This window comes from Topomyia yanbarensis, chromosome 3 (assembly GCF_030247195.1).
Source record: "Topomyia yanbarensis strain Yona2022 chromosome 3, ASM3024719v1, whole genome shotgun sequence".
Classification (NCBI taxonomy): Eukaryota; Metazoa; Arthropoda; class Insecta; order Diptera; family Culicidae; genus Topomyia; species Topomyia yanbarensis.
The window spans coordinates 88,161,177-88,184,182 of NC_080672.1; the positions used below are offsets into that span (position 1 = coordinate 88,161,177).

The 23,006-nt window shown below is 40.0% G+C and overlaps 1 protein-coding gene across 1 annotated transcript in view; it reads right to left on the bottom strand.

Annotated features, from left to right (window-relative positions):
* Positions 1-23,006, bottom strand: part of LOC131686688 (frizzled-like) — a 120,991-nt gene that overhangs the window by 22,422 nt on the left and 75,563 nt on the right. The window contains exon 4 of the mRNA XM_058970571.1: positions 7,212-7,437. Coding sequence (XP_058826554.1) covers positions 7,212-7,437 — 226 coding nt within the window. The remainder of the gene's footprint in view (positions 1-7,211; positions 7,438-23,006) is intronic.

A 23,006-nucleotide genomic window follows, 5' to 3' on the forward strand; every position in this document is an offset into this window, starting at 1 on the left:
CATTGCCTTCGGTGGTTAGAAATAGCCTTCTTTAACTTTTTCTCAATAATTTGTTCAAACCAAATAAGCAACAAGTTTTGTTAAAAGTCACCGGTTTTTTAAATTTATTTTTGAAAAATTTCGGGGGGGGCTTTAGCCCCCTAGCCCCCCCTCTGGCTACGTGCCTGGGTCGACTGCATGCACCCTAAGGCGATACGCAAACAACGATACTGAATTCTTTCGAGTTTGATGAAATGTATGTTCGCGGCGGATCGAAAGCAGAAGCATCCGTATTCCATTACCGACAGTATCGTTGTTTGATACAACCTAATTAGGTCTCCTGGGTGGGCACCCCACCACGTTCCGGTTATTGTACGAAGAAAGTTGATCCTTTGCTGGCATTTCTGTTTCAGATACCGAATATGGCATCCCCAAGTACCTTTCGAGTCGAACCAGACCCCTAGATATTTTACTGTGAAGACCTGAGCTATAGTTTGACCCATTAATAGAAGCTGTAGTTGTGCTGGTTCACGCTTCCTAGAAAATACAACTAGCTCAGTTTTCTCCGTGGAGAATTCGATACCCAGCTTAATAGCCCATGCAGACAAATTGTCCAAGGTATTCTGCAATGGTCCTTGTAGATCGACAGCTTTGGGTCCCGTAACAGACACCACGCCATCGTCTGCAAGTTGTCTTAACGTGCAGGAATTGTCAAGACATTCATCAATGTCGTTGACGTAGAAATTGTATAACAGGGGGCTTAGACATGAACCCTGGGGAAGGCCCATGTAGCTAAATCGTGATGTCGATAAGTCACCATGCGAAAAATGCATGTGCTTTTCCGACAACAAGTTTAGTAAAAAGTTGTTTAAAGTCGCTGAAAGACCATGCTGGTGCAGCTTCTCTGAAAGAATGTTGATAGAACTGATAGATGAAACTGAATCAAAAGCCCCCTTTATATCTAGGAACACTGATGCCATCTGCTCTTTACTAGCATAGGCCATTTGAATTTCGGTTGAGAGCAACGCAAGACAATCGTTCGTCCCTTTGCCTTTGCGAAAGCCAAATTGTGTATCTGACAGTAAGCCATTTGCTTCGACCCAATTGTCGAGGCGGGATAGGATCATTTTCTCGAACAACTTTCGGATACAAGATAGCATTGCGATCGGTCGATACGAATTGTGGTCGGAGGCTGGTTTTCCTGGTTTTTGGATGGCGATGACCTTCACTTGCCTCCAATCGTGTGGGACAATGTTAGCCTCAAGAAACATATTAAATAAGTTCAACAAGCGTCTCTTGGCAGAGTCTGGCAGATTCTTCAACAAGTTGAATTTGATTCTGTCTGGCCCTGGAGCTTTATTGTTACACGACAAGAGAGCAAGTGAGAACTCCACCATCGAAAAAGGTGTTTCGTTCGCGTTATCGTGAGGAGACGCGGCGCGGTAAATCTTCTGTGCCGGGGCGGAATCCGGACAAACCTTCTTGGCGAAATCGAATATCCAACGGTTTGAATATTCCACGCTCTCATTAGTACTGTTTCGATTTCGCATACGTCGGGCTGTTCCCCAAAGAGTGCTCATCGATGTTTCTCTCGTTAATCCGTCGACGAACCGGCGCCAATAACCGCGTTTTTTGGCTTTCATCAAACTCTTCATTCGCTTGTCTAACGTCGCGTACTGTCGAAAACTAGCGGGTAACCCGTCGTTCCGGAAGGTCTTAAACGCGGCGGCCTTCTCTGCGTACACGTCTGAGCACTCTTTATCCCACCAGGGATTGGGAGAACGTTTTTGTATGTTCGCGCCGGGTACTGGCTTAGTCTGAGCTTGATTCGCGCTGTCGAGAATCAAGCCAGCCAAAAAGCTGTACTCTTCCTCCGGAGGAAGTTCTTGAGTAGATTCGATGTTGTCGGATATCGCGGCAGCATAGCTCTTCCAATCGATATTTCGTGTGAGGTCATACGAAATATTGATTGTTTCCAATGGCCTTGAGCCGTTATTGATTGAGACTACGATCGGCAGATGGTCGCTACCGTGGGGATCAGGGATTACCTTCCACGCGCATTCTAACTTTAGCGAGGTCGAGCAAAGGGATAAATCTAATGCGCTTGGGCGCGCTGGTGGGGGAGGAATCCGTGTCATTTCACCCGTGTTTAGAATTGTCATGTTGAAGTTGTCGCAAATATTGTGAATTAAAGAGGAACGGTTATCATCATAAAGGCAACCCCATTCCGTACCGTGAGAGTTAAAGTCGCCTAAAACTAGTCGCGGTGCAGGCAGGGATTCTATGATGTCATGTAGCCGGCGATGCCCAATCGCGGTGTTGGGGGGAATATATATGGAAGCTATGCAAAGATCTTTGCCTTTGGTTGTTACTTGACAAGCGACAACTTCAATACCTGTTATCGAGGGAAGGTTAATTCTGTAGAAGGAATAGCGCTTTTTGATCCCCAAAAGCACTCCTCCATAGGGGGTGTCTCGATCCAGGCGAATAATATTAAAGTCGTGGAAGTTGAGATCTATGTCGGAAGTTAACCAAGTTTCACATAATGCAAATGCATCGCAACTCAAATTATTTATTAAAATTTTGAAGGAATCGATTTTCGGGAGGATACTTCTGCAATTCCACTGTAGAACAGTGATCAAATCCGTGACCTCGTTCGATGAGTTAGCCATCGAAGGATACAATCGCTGAAAGGAGGGGCCATTTAGCAGTCAACTGCTTCAAAAATGTTCTTACTGTAGGGAGAAAAGCTAACATAAGACTTTTAATAGGATCAGTTATATTGAATGTTTTTATTATCCAGTCCACAATGTCCGAGAGTTTGATAATTCCAGTGCCGCGATTATTCTCGAACTAAAACAGAGGAACACTTGGGATTTTTGATGTTCCGGGAAGTGCTGGGAACTCCTTCTCTGAGTTTATTCCTCCGAGACCAGGAGCTAATTGCTTCGGTTTGGTTGCAACACTTCCAATAGATGTGACTTTCTGAGTCCCGTCAAGGGATACCTTCTGGCCTTTACAACGAACTTTAGGAGAGGAAATGTTCCTCCTCTTCCTATAACTTCTAGGCGCCCTAGTAGATGTTCCCTCTTGTGGGTCATCAGCCTCGCCCTCGATAGGAGGCAAGTGAGCATAGATGTTTGTTGAGGTTGGTGGTGTAGCTTTCTTTAGCATTTCTGCGAAAGAACGTTCGGATCGTCCAGCAAGGGAACGTTTTAGTTTATCCCCGCGTAGTTTGTACGCGGGACATGCCGAGATATCATGCAGATTCTCTGCACAGTAAGGACACTTCTCAGCATTCTTACTGCACGAATCATCTAGATGATTCTCCCCGCATTTTCCACAGCGGGCCTTATTGCTACAATGGGTGGCTGTGTGACCCAATTGTTTACACTTTGTGCAATTCATGACCCGCGGCACAAACAGACGCACAGGCAGACGAACCTTGTGCAAGAGGACGTAATTTGGCAAAGCGGTACCAGCGAAGGTCAACCGATAAGAGTTTGATTGTGGGTACGTTTTTGAACCATCCCCCGCAACTACTACTGAGTGCAAACGCTTGCACTCGAGTATTTTCACTGGCTGAAGTAAGCGGTCTCTGAAACGGCCAACCCCGTACTGCAGCAGATCCTCGCATGTCAAACTGTCATCGGTGACAACGCCTTCAGACTGTACTTTCACAGCTGGAATATACACGTGATAGTCCTTCGTAAAGTGCTCGCAGCAAGCAATATCGTTTGCCTGCTTTGAGTTAGTCAGCACGACCCTCAGCCTGTCTGAGCGGACCTTTTTTATTTCGATCACAGCCGAGAACCGTTCCGTCAGGTCTTTTGAAATCTGTAATAGATTCAGCGATTTTGTTTTGGGCCGAAAGAAGACCACAAAGGGACCGGTCGAGAGCTCTGGATATTGTTTGGGTCGGGGGAGAGCCTTAGGAGTCGATTCGATCTCCATTTGGCCATCCGGGGAGGAAGCCATCGACACCGTCAACGCACGGGGTCAGCACCCGCGCAGACGGGAAAAAGCCGTAAATGTATCAAAAAGGTAGATTTCACTTATCTGTATACTCGTTTCCCACGACGCACCAGTCCAGCTTAAATAGCTGGTTATTGTTCAATCCTCGCTTTACGAACAAAAGGTTGAGGAATGTGGCCTAACGGTTAACACACGCACAAAAGAAAATAAAAGTCCAAACCTCGAAGAGGCAGAGAATGGCAAAATAACCTTGAACGCGGATTACTGCACTGTTCTTTTTCCAACAGACCGAAAACAAAACACTTCTATCTCGATCGAGCGATGCGTAGAGACTGTTAGGCGTTTGTTAGTCACCGGGGAGTTATCCTGTTTGCGAGATCGTGGGTGCGCTTATGCGTTGATAATCGCGAAGGACTCGAGCGTTTGTGTGTTGATGTTTTTATCGCGTGTGCTAGTATGTATGATACATTATCTTTAAAAGCCTGTGGCCATTCGTATGTTCGCGAGTTCTTCAATGATCGCGCGTCGACTTATTGTCTAGTTTTTATTTCTATTGGTCCAATTGAAGGCATGAGTTTGGGCTGCTAGGATCAAGGGTAAATACTTCCGGACGTGACCAACTCATGATTACGCGAGCGGTGGGTTGATGCTTGAGATCGCGTCAGTAAATTGCTAGGTGCAAACGTTCACGTAATCACCGGGGTGTTTGAATGTTGGCGAGATCGCGGGCTTTCGCATTTGTGACCAGGACCGTATTATCGTGAAGGCTACGTTTGTACGTTTGGAATGAGCGATTGTGAGTGTATATGAGAGAATAAGCAATTTGTGTCAGTGAGTATTTGCATGGATCTAATCTAAAATGTAGCAATAAAAGAAGGGTGCATCCAGAAAGAACTTGGCCCTAAACCTACATTGTATATTATTTGACCATGGCAGTGGATAAAACCTGTTTAATCCACCTAGCGGTGCAATTGTGCCTTTCTCATTTCTCTAAACTATGGAACGGAGGCTTTTTATGTTCAACATAATTGTGGAAATGTCCATTACATTCTTAGTACACTTTGCACTTATACACAATGGCTTGCCAGCCACGAACTTGATGAGCTACGTGTCGACGGTGAAACACTTGAAACAAAAAAATATCGTGCTTCATTAGCCTAATCAGCATTAGATCAATGTTATCTGCTTGCTAACTCATTTTGTCATGCGGGGGTGGGTATGTGAGGAGTGCGAAAGTCCTATGAACGAACGACTCCCCAGCTTAAATTGGTATGCTTTGCGATATAGTGGTGGTTTAAAGATGATGGGGTTGAAGGGGAGGGGTATGAGGGCTGGATAGGGTGGTGGTCTGAGGGATGATTTAAAGAGATTTTTAAGGGAGGGGAGTGAACAGTAGTGGGGGGGTGCAACCCCTCTCCTTAAACCATCAACTACGCCCCTGTTAAAATCCAGAAACCTTATGCGAGTCAAAAAAAATAAATTTGGCCGGGACGGGTTGACGTTTTTCACAGTGTTTGCATAACCAACCAGACCGGCTATTGTTGATCGTTTTGTAAAAAAATTTTTCTTGCCAAAAGCACTCCTCTTTCCTCTGCCTCCGCCTTGTCATATTCACATTTCTCACGCCGATGATGATTCCTGTCGGCTGGCCTCAACTCACCATATTGTTTCCTATTCCGGTATGTAGCCGCTGCGAGCATACGGCTCCTAGTTTAGCTTATCTCGTCTGTCGCTCTTTGGCACTCAACAACGAATCATCAATTTACCTGCATTCCACATTTTATCCCTAGTTGACCGTTCTTCGATCCGTTTCTCCAGCTTCTGGGCGTATTGCTTGGTAACATTCTCAGCCGATAGTTCTTGTATCGCATAGTCCTTTCACACCTCCAATAGGTTGTGCTCATCACCAAATAACGAGCAAAGTCGACTTTTTAATACGGTGAACTTCTGATTTGATGTTTTGGTGTTTGGTGTATTATTTAAGATGGTAGCGGTAATCAGTGTTTTTGTGCAACTTTTTCATTGAACGTGATTAGAAAGATGTTAATTTTATTATTCCATGAATTCTCAAACTACGCAGTTGAACAAAAATTATTGATTGGCTTGAAAATTATTCCACTAAATAACTTCAAATGAATTATAAAACAAAATACGTTTACCGCCATTCATGCTACTGGCCTGTTTTCGGGCTCAGAGACAAGTTTATGGAAATGACTATCACAAGTATAAATGAACGTTTAACCACGTCAGTATAAATTCCACCCGTCTAACATAAAAACGGTTTTCTGAAATCCGCATCCAATAATCATAAAACACGCAGTACACAAGCTGCTTTGGATCGTAAGGCTTTCCGATATCGTTGAATTTCGGCATGAATGGATTTATGGCACTTGTCGGGTACATTTTCAATTTTCAATAAGGGTACCAGATATGTGTATACCCAGAGATTCCCGCCGTTTCACACTGGCGAAGTTCAACCGGCCAAGAACATATCTTGCGAAGGTTTAAATAAAGTGCTCGATGCGAGGGATAAAAGCATCCCTCGGTTTACGACGGTGCTTATTTTAAGTGGAACCAAAATGGTTTTGTATGTTATGCATTAGCAGTGGTATAAAATTGAATTTCGAGCCACCACCATTCACCATCAAGCGGCTGTGGAATTCTGCTGAAACCGTCCATTTACACGTCGATAGATTGCTGATGTTTAAGGACGGGATACGGCTTATCGTCTACGAAGCAAGCGATAAATCTTTTCAATCTGTACCAAAAAAGGAAACCCATGCGTTGCTAAGAACTAGAATAAGCAAGCGGTGTACAGTGTTTGGTTGCGTGTAGCTTTTCACACATTTTATTGATCCATTACCCATCTGCCCTTTCCCATTTTTTGTGTAACCTGGATATACATCGTAGATAAGTGAGAATTTGAACCATGAGTTTTGTAGTTTTTGTGTTACTGAGCAAATGTTGATATTAATTTCGTCCACCAGCAGTAGATTACACGAACCATATTGCGTGACAAACTTCAATAAGCTGACCCTGACGCAGCAATTTTGCAGGTGCCACATCAGAACTTCAAACTCATCACTATCCGTAATAACCAGACGCTGTAGCGTGCTGCTGACACCGGCCGTAAATTGATGCCCCCTCAAACAATTTCGAGCCACCTCGATGAAAAGCAGAAGGAAAATTGACGTCAATATTACATACTCCATATCGGGGAGAAGAAAATAAAAACAAACGACAAAAAAAAAACTTACCTTCCACTTTGCCGAGTGCGAGCACGAAAATCGTCTGCACCGCCGGAATGGCCCAGGCGACCAGATGGAACAGATGAGACCGGTTCTCGATCGCTTCGTGACCCCACTTGAGGCCGGCGGCTAGAAACCAGGCCAGCGCCAGACAGGCCCACCAGGCGAATGCCGCCATGCTGCAGAAGTACAACGACATGAAGAGTACCGTGCACAGGGTGGACTGCCGGTGGCCCTGCAGGGAGGAACGGGAGAGAGAGAGAGAGAAAATGAGTTAAAAACCATCACAGACAGACGTGAAGTAAGTAAATAGAAAACAGTGATTGTGGCAGGTTCAGGTGTTTTTCTATGTGGACGGTCGGGTTAGTCCTGTGAAAAAAACTGACGGTAATGAAGAATTTATAGCAGATTGAAAAATATTAGCTATCCAATTAAGTCTATTAATTTTGAAGCGATATAAAAAGATATGCTTATATAAACACGATTTGATTGATTTGAAGACTTACATTATCATTACATGGAATATGTTTTCTTTCTGCAATTTTACACTTAGATAAATAAACTTTAGTTGTTTGATTACACCCACAGCTATGAAATCGTTTGTTATTATAGGAATGAAAGAGTAAAATAATTGAAATTTTATTATCATAGATAAAACAGTAAGGTACGGTGTGGAGATGATAAACCACCCATTTTGGATGAAACGGAATGCCGGAACAGTAAATTTTGCAGCTCAAATAAAAGTTAAGTAAATTACAATACAATCAATGAAGATCTGCGAGTAACGGATGCCCTCTAGAGTCATTTTGAGTTTATGGTACGATGATGGGCCGCCTTAAGACTATGGTGTCGTACGAGTATTGGTACAAGAAAGTCTCAGTCAGTTGTTAGCATAGCAAGTCCCAAGATGATACTCCAAACAAAAATTAAGCGGGATGAAGAAAGAGTAAAAAAAATCATTTTTTTTGCTTTTTTGAATTCTTCAGGAAATTGGATTTTTCCTCATTTGTTTGTGTTTATTTTGCATTGAAGTCACAGTAAGCTGTACCCTAGAATATACTGAGGAAATATGTAGAAGAAAGCTACGTTAAATAATTTTTAGGTAAGAATCAACAATTTTTTTATTAGAAATGCGCTTTATCTTAAAACATGTAGGAATTCTAATGTTACTTCAATGGATTGCTATTTTTCATTTCAAAGAGATACTCAGAATAACATTGTTTCAAGCCTTGCTGAAGGTAGTATTCTATCATAACTTGCTTCAAAGTTGGGCGAAGCAAAGTTACAATTTAATTTCATGCTATGACATAGGGAAACTGGGGATAAAACGGACATAGTAAGGTTATACTTAAATATAACATAGAAAAAGGATGTTTTTGTCGATACTCCATGTTGTAGTTTCATATGTTGATTTTCGAGTGTCCAGAAGGATTATGCGTTGCGTAAGCACGGTATACTTCGAAGATTGCAGACTGATGACTCTCACTTCCACCCAGACTACTTGAGGAGCATTGTTTGGGAATAAAAATTGTCCAGTCCAACCGAGAATTTCGCCAGAGGACTACGATTGCGGGCCACGACCATCTTTACCGTAACTTGGGACACGAGAAAGGAAGTGTTGATGTGGTACTTACTTAATGGAAGGCCCCGACTCAGTGACACTCCCATAAGCACTACGGATTGGGTAGTGAGTGGGTTGTTAGTTAGGATTCGCCTCAAGCAAGCGATGCGACTGAGAATATATTTTCGTGCATAAAAAGTTTGAATAGTTCATTGATTGTAGGAGACGTAAATGCTCTAGATGGTAAGGTGTTTAAACTCTGAGTAACCGTTTATCGAGAGTTTGTTTCGTCGAAAGCACTTGAACTTCGGACAGCCGGTATTGTCGACAATATAAATTGGACCATTAACATTAAGTTTAAAAGTGGTGTTGTGGACCATTCATAAATTATGTCACGCAAAGATTGCCCAGAACTATCTTTTTTTTATTTTGATTATAGAGGTTTTAACCTTAAGGTCATTCGCCTCTTCGGGTTAGAAAAATCTATATATATAAAAGTCAATGTTTGTATGTATATGATATATAGACTCCCAAACGGCTTAACCGATTTCCGTAAAAATTTGCACACAGTAGGTATTTGGTATGGGGCGTGTTTGTGTGCTATTAGTTGGAGATTATCTGCCCGCCAGATGCCGCTTCGGAACAAATTGTGTTTTCCTCATATTTCATTGAAAGTCGCAGCAACGCGCGATGGGTATTAGCTAGTCTCTTATGAAAAATTTCTAACCCTTTGGTCCGGATCGGGACTTGAACCCAGGTGCGCTGCGTACAAGGCAATCGATTTACCAACTATGCTACGCCCACCCCCACCCAATACTATCTAACTTTCTTTCATATTACCACGCTCTTTATCGCCCTGGTCTAATACGAACCAAATGATTTCAGCTTTTTTTTCGTCAAAGCACATGATATGCTCCCCATTCCATTTATGTCACAACTTGTCATATCTCTTCCCTCCAATAGCGTGGCAGAATTTATAAATGGTCCTTTATAGATATTGTCACAAGCATATTGAGATCGCGAAACCGGAAATTTTCCACCCCGTTCGAGTAAACGTTGCGATATTACAATGAAGACGCGAAAAAAATATCTATGCTGCGTTCCTAAACGATATTAATATCATGCACGAATCAAACACACTCCGTCTCCAAATAGTACGTACTTAGTATAATTGACTGGCCATTTAATGGACTAAAAGTAAACGATTAAATATGGCAATAAAACATTTGTTCCTTGTGCTGCAATGATTGCCGCAAATTGGTAATTGGGTTTGAATTATTCTTGCGAATTGTCAATTCTCAACCCTCATACATAATTCAAAAGTCATCATTCACTCAAACAAGACCATGCGTATTCCCCACGCGCATTAAAGACCCAGTGGATTCGTATTCTAGTTAGTCAAATAAACACTAAACCAAGCAAAGAGATCAGCTTGCTGAAATATGTGAAATTCAGGGTATAACGAAATTATTATTAATTAGGGTGGATGTACCAATAGTCACATACTCAAGGAAAACTTTTGCTAAAAAAATTGCATTAAAAAAGATCGGAAAAAATTAGTTACATAACCAAGGTGGTTTATTTTCAAAGATAGCACTGCTGACGAATTACTTTATAAAAATAGGTGATGAGGGACTCGGTGACTTTTATTAAGAAATAGAAAACATAGAAATATCTTTTTTAGACCGCTGGTCAAATGACCATATGGTGGGGATAAGACGGATATTTTGGGGATATGATTATCACAACACAAAATATTTCAATTTTCTGTTTCTAACGGATGTGGTCCTTCTCAATATACGTGTTTATTTTGATGCGAAAAATACGTTTTGGGGTCTAATTTATAGATGAAGCAAATGATGTGTTTTCTAATGACGTTTAATCACTTCCAATGATCACTTATTTTAAAGATCTGGGAAGTGTTTTTTGAGAGTTTTCTTGTTGGAGCTGGGTTGTCGGAGGAGCTCCTCGTGAGAATCACTCACTACAACTGTAGACGAGACGGGAAATGTCACCCCCTTAAAACACTGCTTAAGGCCAATGGCAGCGAGCCGTTATTCTGATTGTGATATTGATTGTACGATTCAAAGGTGCGGGCGTAGGGACTTTTCGATCGCGTGGGAATGAGCGTTTATATGTGCGTACTTGATATCACGACAATCAAATTAAAATTGCAATAGCGTAAACTGAGTTATTGAGGTGTTTTTGTGTTTACGAAATCTTGTGCGTAATTGTGCGTGGATGATCGCAATTTCATGTTCATCTTTGTGTATCATCGCGAAGCGTGGTAAAAATTTATTCCGCCTATAACTATGAACTCAAAGTGATGACATATACACATTTATACATTTTTTCATCAATCGAATGAAAATAATGCAGGATACAATTTATGGAAAGACGTTTTTAAATTCTGTATTATTTTTCCTTTTTTATTTCGACCATATGTAGTCACATTTTTTTTTTGACATTTTTAACGACATGCAATTAGCTGGAGATTACAGGATAGGGAACATTATGAAAATTTAGAGCCATAATACTCAAGTGAGAGCAAGGATGTGAAGTATGCAGATTGGAAAACTGGAAGTGGTAGGGTCATTAGAACAGGCTTAATACCTAACGGGCTTAACTTTTGTCCCGGAATTGGAAAGGCAAACAGAGATGAACGGCAGCATTTCTAGTTTTCAGAACTATATACTTCACTTCCTTGCTCTCAGACTACTATTGCCCTAAATTTTCATAACATTCCCTACCCAGTAATCCATAGCTAATTGAATGTCGTTAAAAATCTAATTGCAGTAGGTTTGCGATTTTCAGAGTGATTGCACAACCTTACGATATGCGGAAGGCAAAAACCGTAAATCTGTAATGGTAATCAATTTTCACAAACTGGGGCAAGACTTTTCCTAACACAGACCCCATTATCCTACACATAATCATCATAGAAATCTCATCGTTTGATATAAAAGAAATATTTCTGAACGAATTGCTGATTTACCATTTCTACTCTGTTGAAAGCATAAGTAAAATTCCTGCTGCTACTGGTAGGACCTCGCAGTTAGTAGGCTCAGTGCAGGTGGTTGAGTGGTAAGCGTGACCGCCACTCATTCCAGTTGGCCTGGGTTCAATTCCAGCCGAGGTCGTTGAGATTTTTCTGAGGTGAAAAAATCTGTGGTCACGTCTTCCTTCGGAAGGGAAGTAAAGCCGTTGGTCCCCGGTCCATGAAATTCATGGATCGATATCTATTCCAGGTAGTGGAGTCACCTCTCTGGCGTCGGTAAAGAAGAAGTATATCCAACTTCTATACTCCACTAACAAAAATATCCTCCTCCCGTGATACTTGTGGAGTGCGCAGTAGTATATACGGCCTCTAGCAAAAGCAGGTATCGGACTAACAATTCCTTCCCTTTCCTTCCGCGATCTACGTTCGGGTCTGGCCGGCGTCGGTATTGATCAGAAACACTTTAGGATTACCAGGAGTTGCACATTGAAAGATGTTTCGCTAATCCCAAGCATAATTATCTACTGATTCCCTGTGCAACTTCAGCTAGTCCCGATCGATAACGGAGTAGCAGCCAGGGGTGGTCGCACAAGCTCAAGCTCAAGCTCAGGCTCAGCGCGGATTGCCCAACCGATAGCGAAATGCCGAATTGCTGCTTTTATACCGTGCGTTCGTTTAGCCGTAACGACAAGGTTGAATCTGAAATTCCCGAAAATCCGTGATCTGCTGCGGAAAATTTGAGATATTACAGAAAATCGGTGAATGTGGCAATGCTGTCATCTAACGATAGCTGCACCAGAAAGGATGAGAAAACATCTTTGTTGTTATGCAAACAAGCGGTTCTTCCTTCTGCATCGCAATGTTGATAAAAGAGGTTGCCGTGTTTCAAACATTCTCATTCGACATGAACTGTTGAAGGAAAATATTCGTTGATGATTCACTGGAACCATAAGACGAAGATAGTTGCCAGTAAACCAGGTTTATTGGGACGAATGTATAATAGAAAAATAATCGAACTAGAAAAATTCTTCTGGTAACTTGATTTATATTTGTGCGTGTTAACAATCAATTCTGTATGTTTACCAATGAATAATAACATTTAGAAATTATATCAACATTATATTAACTTATCACAAATCCATTCAGCATTAATTTTGTCAAAATCAGCTGAATCATGCGCATCATACTCCAATTCGTATCGTTCATGTGTTCCATTCCAGTGCAAATTTTGTCACATTGCACTGGCCAAAAGCGAAAACTCCAAACTCGTGCAGTAGCTTCTATACCAACATGACTGGTTTCCTGGATAACTACCACACAATTTGGAAGCCTTGTTTGATTTATTTATTTCATTTACAACCAGAATGAGCTGTCAGAATTAGAATAAAATAAAAGCGATGAATTCTCGTCAAAAAGTCAAGATATTTACTTTCATTTATCTAATATCCAGCATTCTCTATCGCCTAGTCCTAAAGTGTCTGCTAAATCCATTGGTATGTATATTCGAAAATCGAAATCAATCACATATTTCTATAAATTTGACAATTATAATCGAGCTGAATATATTGTTCAATATTTCCTAAATATGTTGGTATTATAAAATGATATTTACTTATGTTCTCACCATTTCTCACCTGAAATTTTAATATCATTTGATAAATCAGTATCACAATAAGTGAATCAAGAGTAAAATGGCTGCCACCTTCTGCCATTTTGTGTTTAATAGGCCTTTTACAAAACGCTGTATTATTCAGTTTCATACCATTTATTTATTTTATAATTGACTGATTTTTCAATTTTTTAAATAATTAGTCTACTTTCAGAGAATATCTGTGCAAAATTTGAACGGTTTATTCCAAATATAAAAGATACAACGTTTTGAACGAAATAGGCGGAACACGAATCACGCACAGTAAAACGGTCTCCTTTGCTTGGAACGACGTTTTCGAATCATTCGGGCACTATTACAGAAAGTTGGAACCGCACTTTAAGATGCATACAAACATAATTACAATATAATTCCATATGAAAACTGCTCAGCACATCTTATTACACTGGTTTCATTACCGGATCTTTTTTCGTGGAACAAATTATATTAATGCCAGCTTTTTCATACGAATACTCTTCTGTGCATTGGTATTAGTATTTCAGGTCAAACTATCTTCCAGCTCTGATGAGAAACGCAAACAACAATCTGTGCAAATATTTCATATAACCTGAATTTTTTTTGATTTACTCGTGGCTTTTTTACAACATAGTGCTCGGGCATCGAACTGAATCATTTGATGAGCAAAATAATGAACGATTTAAAAAAAACAAACTTTTTTTTTGTCTGTTCAGTTCGTTGATACATAACTGCTCCGATTACATATTCGAGACACAACACGGTTTCATGCCTAAACGATCAACTTCTACTAACTTAATACACATCCCTCATCATCCGTTCCTTGCAAGCAAGACTACAAGCAGGCACCCTATACATAGACTCTTCGGCAGCCTTCGACAAGTCGATCACTAGATAATAGTTTCTAAATCCTGTCTAGGATCGGCGGCTCTTTTTTGAATTGGCTTGTTTCCTATCTATCTGGACGAGAAATGGTCTACACGACCTCTCCATGTACTGCCTGCTCTGGGATTCCTCAGGGTAGTCAACTTAGACCTTTCATATTCTTGCTCTACCCGAACGACTTAAATCTCTTACTAAAATGTAAAAAAAATATCATTCTCAGACGACTTTAAACTATTCCACTTCATTAAAACATCCATCGATGTCGAACTCTTACAGTCTCAGTAGGATATATATTCATATATGTCTTATGTCAATAGGATGCAACTAAATGCTTCTACATTCTCAGTCATTTCTTTCACCCGCATACATTCAATGATCAAATTTGACTACAATAATTCCCAGACTGCTCTTCAACGTGGATCGTCCATGGAGAACTCCTCTGGACTCAAAACTGAAAAAGAACACAGTTTCCAAAGCTTTCAAACTTTTTTTCCAAACTTTTATTTTTCGTGTTACAAGAAAATTCGTTGATGTACATTGCTTAAAGGGGCTATATTGTGCTTTGGTTAATTCTACGCTTGAAGATGCAGCTCTTATTTGGGCTCCTTATTACCGCAACGATATTCAACGCATCGAAATTGTCCAACGTAAATTTGTCCGATTCGTACTTCGGCGACTTACATGGAGGAATCAGGAATCAGAATATATTGGCTTACATGGAGAAACCCGCTAAATATTTCAGCCTACCCTAATCGCTGCAAGCTCATTGATCTCCTATCCGTTCATCGGGATGTTTCCAAAGCAACTTTTATCGTCGATCTACTTTAGTCACGAATCGGCTGCCCTGATCTTATACAGTTTTTGGATTTCGATATCCATTGTCGTAGCCTCTGATCCCATCCATTCTTTCGTGTTCCTATTGCCAGAACCAGTAATGGCCATAATGAGCCATTCGACAGTATGTGTCGTTTATTCAACCGATGTTCGATGAGTTTCATCATTCCCGTAAATTCAATAGGCAATTCTAAATAGTTCAATAATCAATACATCAAGGCAACTGAAACAATATTTCACGACATCAACGATTTTCAGGTCTTATTCCTTTTCTGCTGTTGAAATATTATGTCCATTGGCGCATGATTTTGGGGAAAAAATATTTCACTTCAATTCTTTCAATTCAATCAATTTCAATTTACTTCAATATCTGATAGTATTCAATGTCCTGCGGTGTCCATAAAAGAGAACTTTCCCTAAAAGTACAAACCCAGGGGTTTTATGAAATATTACCAATCAAGGAGCTGTATTATTCTTTCCCTTTAAAATTCCATAAATTTGGGACAAATTGATTATTGAGGATATAATGCCTTTCATTTATTAAAGTAAATGCCAAGGTTCGGTAGTATCTAGAACTGTTAATGTGGTACTGCAGTGGATCCTCGCACGTGAAGCTCTCTTCGTTGACAACACCTTCAATCTCTACTTTTAGGGCGGATACGTACATACTGTAGTCCCGGCTTAAGTACTATAACGTCAGAGAGAAATTTTGATATTTCGGTCACAGCCAAAAAACGTTCTGTCAGGTCTATACAAATATGTGATTGCGTCGTATATATAGCTCTAGTAACTACATTCATTCTACTTTTGTTTTTTTCAGAAATATCATTATGGGACGAAGTCGTAACGCAAATTCCATAATTCCACAACTAATTTAGTTATAGGTTTTGTGCTCTTCACGTGCAGTGGTTTTAAAAAAAATCTCCTTAATGGAGAAAAAAAGTTTTTACCAAAATTGTTCTTCACTAAGGAAAAATATAACATAGTGCATCTTGCATTGGCCTGTTAAGCCAAACCAAATGTTTCGATTTCGTTAGTTCTCATCACCTTAAAATTAACTTTTTTTTGCGGGACATCCAGCTTAAGTAGGGGTTTGCTCAGGAACACAAATTGCGTCTCCGTTTTTGCCTTTCTCATATAGAAAGGTTATGCAATCACTCTGAAAAACGTCATCCTAATCCCGGCCCGGAGGGCCGAGTGTCATATCCCATTCGACTCAGTTCGTCGAGATCGGAAAAAGTCTGTATGTGTGTGTATGTATGTATGTGTGTGTATGTGTGTGTGTATGTATGTGCGTATGTGTCAAATAATGTCACTCATTTTTCTCAGAGATGGCTGGACCGATTTGCCCAAACTTAGTCTCAAATGAAAGGTGCAACCTTCCCATCGGCTGCTATTGAATTTTGGATCGATCGGAATTCTGGTTCCGGAATTACGGGTTTCAGAGTGCGGCCACACAGAAACTTCTCATATAAACTATAGGAAAAATTAAAAATAGAATTTTTATTTTTGATGCTAAATGTGTTCAAGGTGCATGAAACGTCGAGATTTGATGCAAACTCGAAAAAAATATTGACGACGATTCACTTTTTTGGATTTTGGCACATTTTTGCCTTTCTCATATAGAAAGGTTATGCAATCACTCTGAAAAACGTCAACCTAATCCCGGCCAAATTTTTTTTTCGACTCGCATAAGGTTTCTGGATTTTAACAGGGGCGTAGTTGATGGTTTACGGAGAGGGGTTACACCCCCCCCCCTCTACTGTTCACTCCCCTCCTTTAAAAATCTCCTTAAATCATCCCTCAGACCACCACCCCATCCAGCCCTCATACCCCTCCCTTTCAACCCCATCATCTTTAAACCACCACTATATCACAAAGCATACCAATTTGTCGTTCGTTCATGGGACTTTCGTCCTCCTCACATACCCACCCCCGCATGACAAAATGAGTTAGCAAGCAGATAACATTGATCTAATGCTGATTAGGCTAATGGAGTATGATATTTTTTGTTTCAAGTGTTTCACCGTCGACACGTAGCTCATCAAGTTCGTGGCTGGCATGCCATTGTGTATAAGTGCAAAGTGTACTAAGAATGTAATGGACATTTCCACAAGTATGTTGAACATAAAAAGCCTCCGTGCCATAGTTTAGAGAAATGAGAAAGGCACAGTTGCACCGCTAGGTGGATTAAAACAGGTTTTTAGAGCTAGCGTCACTCCGGGGCTAGCTTTGTCCGTTAATTAACTTAGTGTCGGATTCTGATGAGACAAAGTCGAAACGCAAATTGCATAATTAATTTAGTTAAAGAAACTGCCGATACGACACGTGAAGATTATGATCGGATGAATACAGAAACAACAACTGGTTTATTTCAAACTTGGACGACACACAACTGTTAAATTTAATCTTCTATTGAGTGTGATCGACGATAAAAAGATGAACGCTGTGACACACACACATCATTTCCGCAAAGATTTTATCTGTGCAAATCAACATCGGAAGAGGTCATTGATGGTGACGAAATATTTTAAAAACCTGTCAACAGAATTTGGCAGGTCATATGCACATATGGCAAGCGTGAATCATTCATGATCATGAGACAGCATGGTCAAGATATATTTGTTGCCTGATTTTGATTCTAATATTCCACACGTAAAAAAATTGTTCCCAAAATCGTGAATAAAGGCCACGAATTCAAGAACAGTTACGTTTTTACGGTACGAAAACAGGGCCATGAACAAAAATCGTAAATTTTTCAGTTATGTTCAATTTCCGTTCTATGTTCATAACCGATTCGCTCTAGAATACCTATCCGTCTTTTAAATTCATTGCTTTCGTTATTCTCAGTCTTAAATTTTCAGAAAATAACCAACAAAATCCATACAGTAGAACCTTGCGGCAATTACAACATAGTAACATAAATGTAAGAACAGTATTCAGAGGCCAACTATACGACATGGATTGATTCATAATTTTTTACATCTTGATCATGATCTGGTTTCCGAGGATGTGAAATAGTTCACAAAATCATAATATTTTCTTGTGAACTATTTCAGAAAACTCGGAATATTATTCATGTCTGGATTAAAATTCCATGCTCGTGAATTAGTTAACACAATTATAAAATGTTATTAATGTATACGCCAACTGAAACAAGATTCGAAGCGAATTTGTACTCGTGAAATAGTTCACAAAATTGAAAAATATTAATGTATACGTGAACCGTTTCGTGATCCCTAGCAAATTAGTCACAACTAACGTGCTCGTCAAATAGTTAATAAAATCAAAAAATATTATTCATGCATGCGTGAACTGGTTGATGATTTCTACTATATACAACTCACCATTCGTGCTCGTGAAATAATTCACAAAATCATAAAATCTTCTTCAGGAAAACGTGAACTTGTTCATGATTCCTAGTATAATAGTGACCAATGACCAAGCGTGTCACAAAATCATAAAATATTCATGTATTCGTGAAATGGTTCTTGATTCCTAGTGTTATAATCACGGCTGACAGTTCGTGCTCGCGAAATAGTTCACAAAATCATAAAATATTTTTCATGTATTCGTGAATTGGTGAATTACATAATTCACGATCTATAATGTATGCTTGTGATATTTAGAAGATATCTCTAATCAATTTCATGCAAATCCGCACATGGCCGTGAAATTTTCGCGCCAACTTTTTGAAAAAAGGGGTTTTTATGCAATATCCTATAGTTATGTCCAGAGGCTAGCCTCTAGTAATAGATACGAGTAGCCGACACAAGAAAGTTATTTTCGCAGATTTTTTGTGGAAATTACAAAGTATTGTTAAATTATTTTTATGTTTGAAATAGATAGAAAGAGGCTAGATATTCCGGAGAAGTATGCATTTTACAATTACCGCACATATACGCCATGTGAATGCTTATTTCATATAGCTCGAATCTTATAACATTTTCAGTTTTTTGAAATTCCGTCAGATTTTTGTATTTTTGTCATTTAATATTCGTTTTTTTCGCAAATGAAGTATTACATCATCTAATGATGATGATGATTTTTGCTGACAAAAAAATCAAAAATTGTTCAAAGATTCTTGGGAAACGGGAGTGCTCAACGCCCCCCACATGGCGATATTGCCTCACTTTCCCCTATAGAATCACAAATTATATTCGTGATATAGTTCACAAAACAAAGTACCGCTAATAAGTCACACTTTTATGACATTTGTCGTGTTACTCTGAAAAAAACCGATAGCAGTTAAAAAACAGCAAACCACGATTAGCAGAAAAGAAATTACAAATATCATGATAGATCTGTTGATATAAGAACATGAGTTACATTACACCACGCGTCAAGTTCTAAAGTGAGAGCAAGAATAAAATATCACGATAGCGTGCATATAAAAATGAAAATCACGACTAAGATCCTGAAATCATGAACACTAATTCACAACAAAAATCCGATACAAAATTCATGAAGGAATTATCACGATTATGTGAATATAAATTACGTCTCTAAGATCGTGATATCATGAACATAAATCATGCAACTCTGCCAGAAAAATCCGATAGTAAACATATAAATCAAGTATCACGATAACGTGATAAAAAATTACGAATATCGCAACAAAGCTCCTGAAATCGTGAACATCGTTTAAATGTTGGATCTTTCAGTTGATATACTATATGCAAACCAGTGTATCCCCAAATTATGAACAAATATCTTAAAAAAATCAAACTTGTCCAGCGAACAACCCCAGTAACCAAACCAAACGTAGGAAAGTTACGCCATGTATATTTTTGTCGCGAACTATTTTTTGAAAACATAAATAGTTCAATGAATACGAGTTTTATCGTCCATAATTTTAGGAAATTGATCACGGTTTTCGTAAATCGTTCAGTTTATGAAAATGCGATTTTTGGTTCATGAATTTATAAACGGATTTTTTCCGGGCGAAATCGTACAGGAATGGTATGCGGCTAATTCGGTAGATTTGTCGTGGCGAAAGATATGAACCGATCAAACTGTTCCGAGCTACGTCCGATCGAGACATATTGCGCCATAACAAAGCGCGAAATTCGGAAGATCAAACCCTTTCTAACGTTCAAACAACATTTGTCAGCAGAAATAAATACATTTACTGAACTACTGTAATACTATGGTTTCTTTTCGATAACTGTAGCCCATTTACCAATCAATCTAAAGCGGTGCTTTTCACACGGGGGTGAATTCACCCCCAGGGGTAAATTAGACGTTTGTATGGGGTGAATTATGCGAGACAAATTTTATCTTGTTATCCAACATTCTCATCGGATTTTTGGCTTTATATATTGCTTCAGTGTGTCAAGAATCGAGATGCTAACTAAGAGTGTTCAAGAACAGGTTCCAGATTGTAAAACTATGGTTTTAATCCAATTGAAAAACATTTTTTTCTGACAGGGTAATTTTTTGAAAGGGGTACATCATGGGGGTCAATATTCGAAAAGGGGTACATGGAACGAAAAAAAAAATGAAAACCACTGAGTATCGCAATAATTGACGATTCGCCCTTTAATGCACATAGTGTGACGAATAATGACACAAAAAATCACCGAATCATCTAAGGGACCATCCATCAACGACGTAGCATTATATGGGAGAGGGGAGAGTTTTGTACTTTGTGATGATATGTGACGACAGGGGGTAGGGGGTCATGTGATGCGACGTAGCTTTTGTAAAGGGGAATAGGGGCTGACCTGATGTCACGACAATCTTACCCGTTTCATCTAACTAACATCGTTTTTGATTTTTTAATTTTTTACGGGACAACGAGGGGGGTAAGGGTTGCTGTCAAGCTACGTAATTACCAGGGGGTATATAGAAGTTTGTGACGAAATGCTACGATGGGGGAGGGAGGTGATAAAAATCACTCAAAAAATGTTACGTAATTTTTGAATCATCCCTAAAAGCAGTTGTCACACAATATGACCCTTCTAAGAATGAAAATTATAAACAACAATGTGAAATGTATAAATCCATCGTAAGCTGGTTGTCTTGCTGTTTGATGTAGACCCAGAGGAAAAAGATATTGTATTATTTGAGAAGTTTTATGGATTATAAGTTAAGTTAAGCTGTATACCTGAGAAATATTTTTCTTTCACCTTTCAAAAAAAATATAATGAATGAAGAATTATCCCGCTTGTTGGCTTGATAGAAGTATCCATTTTATCGATAGCCAAGCACAACAATACGTCGTTATTACATGCAGGAATTCGTTCATTATTCATTTCCCTACCACAGAACCCACCCTTCAATATAAACCAGCAAACAGCATTAAAAATTAAAAATGGCAAAAGTTTATAATTATATTCCCTTGGCCTCCTAGTGCCAGTAAATTTATCCCGACTCTGTAGGATACTGCTCGGTTCCAACCATCCATTATACGTTCGCTATGCCATATGCATGTACCGAAACATGCTGGCATGGCTGCAAAAAAAAATAACACTGTAGACGAAGTGAACCGCTGGCATCAGGCTCAGTGAATGCACTCGAACATGTTCCTTCCTTGCGGTCCCGAAAGTTGGTGTCATTTTTGCCCGGGCGCATGTTCCACAGCAACAACGACAACAACCCGGCCTGTGGATGGAATCGGGATTAAGTGCACGCAGTCGATTGAACAACAACAACAATAAAAATGCAGCAGATCGTGGTCTTCGAGTTGTCGTCATTGTCAACCGTCGAATGGCTAAGAAGACTCAGCCACGCGGGTGGGAAAAAGAACAATACACGCTCGGTGAACTTAAAGGTCTCGGTTCTTGTTCCACTGCAGCTACAGTTGAATCGTGGTACGAGGGGGTTTGCAGGGAAAGTAACGGCATTTAACGCTATGGATTCGAAAGTAAAAAAAAATAAGCCGCGAAGTTCGTCGCTCGATAGTTGAAGTCTCTTCGGCCAGTATCAAATAGGTCGAAAAATGGAACAGACTTTCATGGAAGTTCCATTATGAAACTCCGTCCTCCCACTTATGGCTGGTTTTTCAGGACTCGTTCGCCATAAGAAACCCCCCCCGATGCTTTCAGAACGTCGGACATAGCAATTTCTGCGTGCATAAACATAACTTTGAATGGCTCGTTAGAGAGTTAGTCGCTGCAGTCATGCCAACTCGTAACGAGCACTTGGAAGTGCTTATGAATACAAATGGTCCAGTTCTTTCGCCGTGGCAGTGAATATCTGGCGTAGGATTAAATCAGTGACGGCGACGTCACCAACTTTCATATACTGAAGCCCGCAAATTATGACCGTTACACATTTGCCGTGTTTGATATTGGCTGCATTTTGATATTTCGTGTTCGCGCAGTTATATAAATGTTTATTCAAAGGCACAAGAAACTGGTCATTGGATCAGCAACGTGATGGAAAAAGTTGATATTTCACATTTCTTGGCCATTCTTGCACGCGCTGCCTACTTCCTAGAAAGTCAATGATCCGGAGCGCTCCCTCTAGGGTTGGTTGGTAGCTACACCGGTTAAGGAGAGCAAAACAATTGCCGCTCGGAACGGAGGCGATGTATTATTTTTTTTTCAATTCGTTCCTCGTGTAGCTGAAGTTGCTTTCCGTTTTGTCTTCTTTGCCAGCCGTGCTTGTGGCTAAGTACAGACAGCATACATACAATGGTGTGGGGATGGAAAGCAGTCCGCCGGAATTAGACAGCGCACTCTGTAGCGCATTTAAACCGGTTCCGATAGCGGACCGGGCTCGGCGGCTGTGTTTGCTTGGAAATGTTAGACCGTTGGTGATAATGGATGATGTTTTTGAACGATGAGTGAAACAGTTGCTGGGAGGTGTTTCAGCCGATGATCGATTGAATTAAGGAAGCCTCTAGGACGATTTATCTATTTGTGTAATGTTGTGGTAATATTCTGATAATTTATT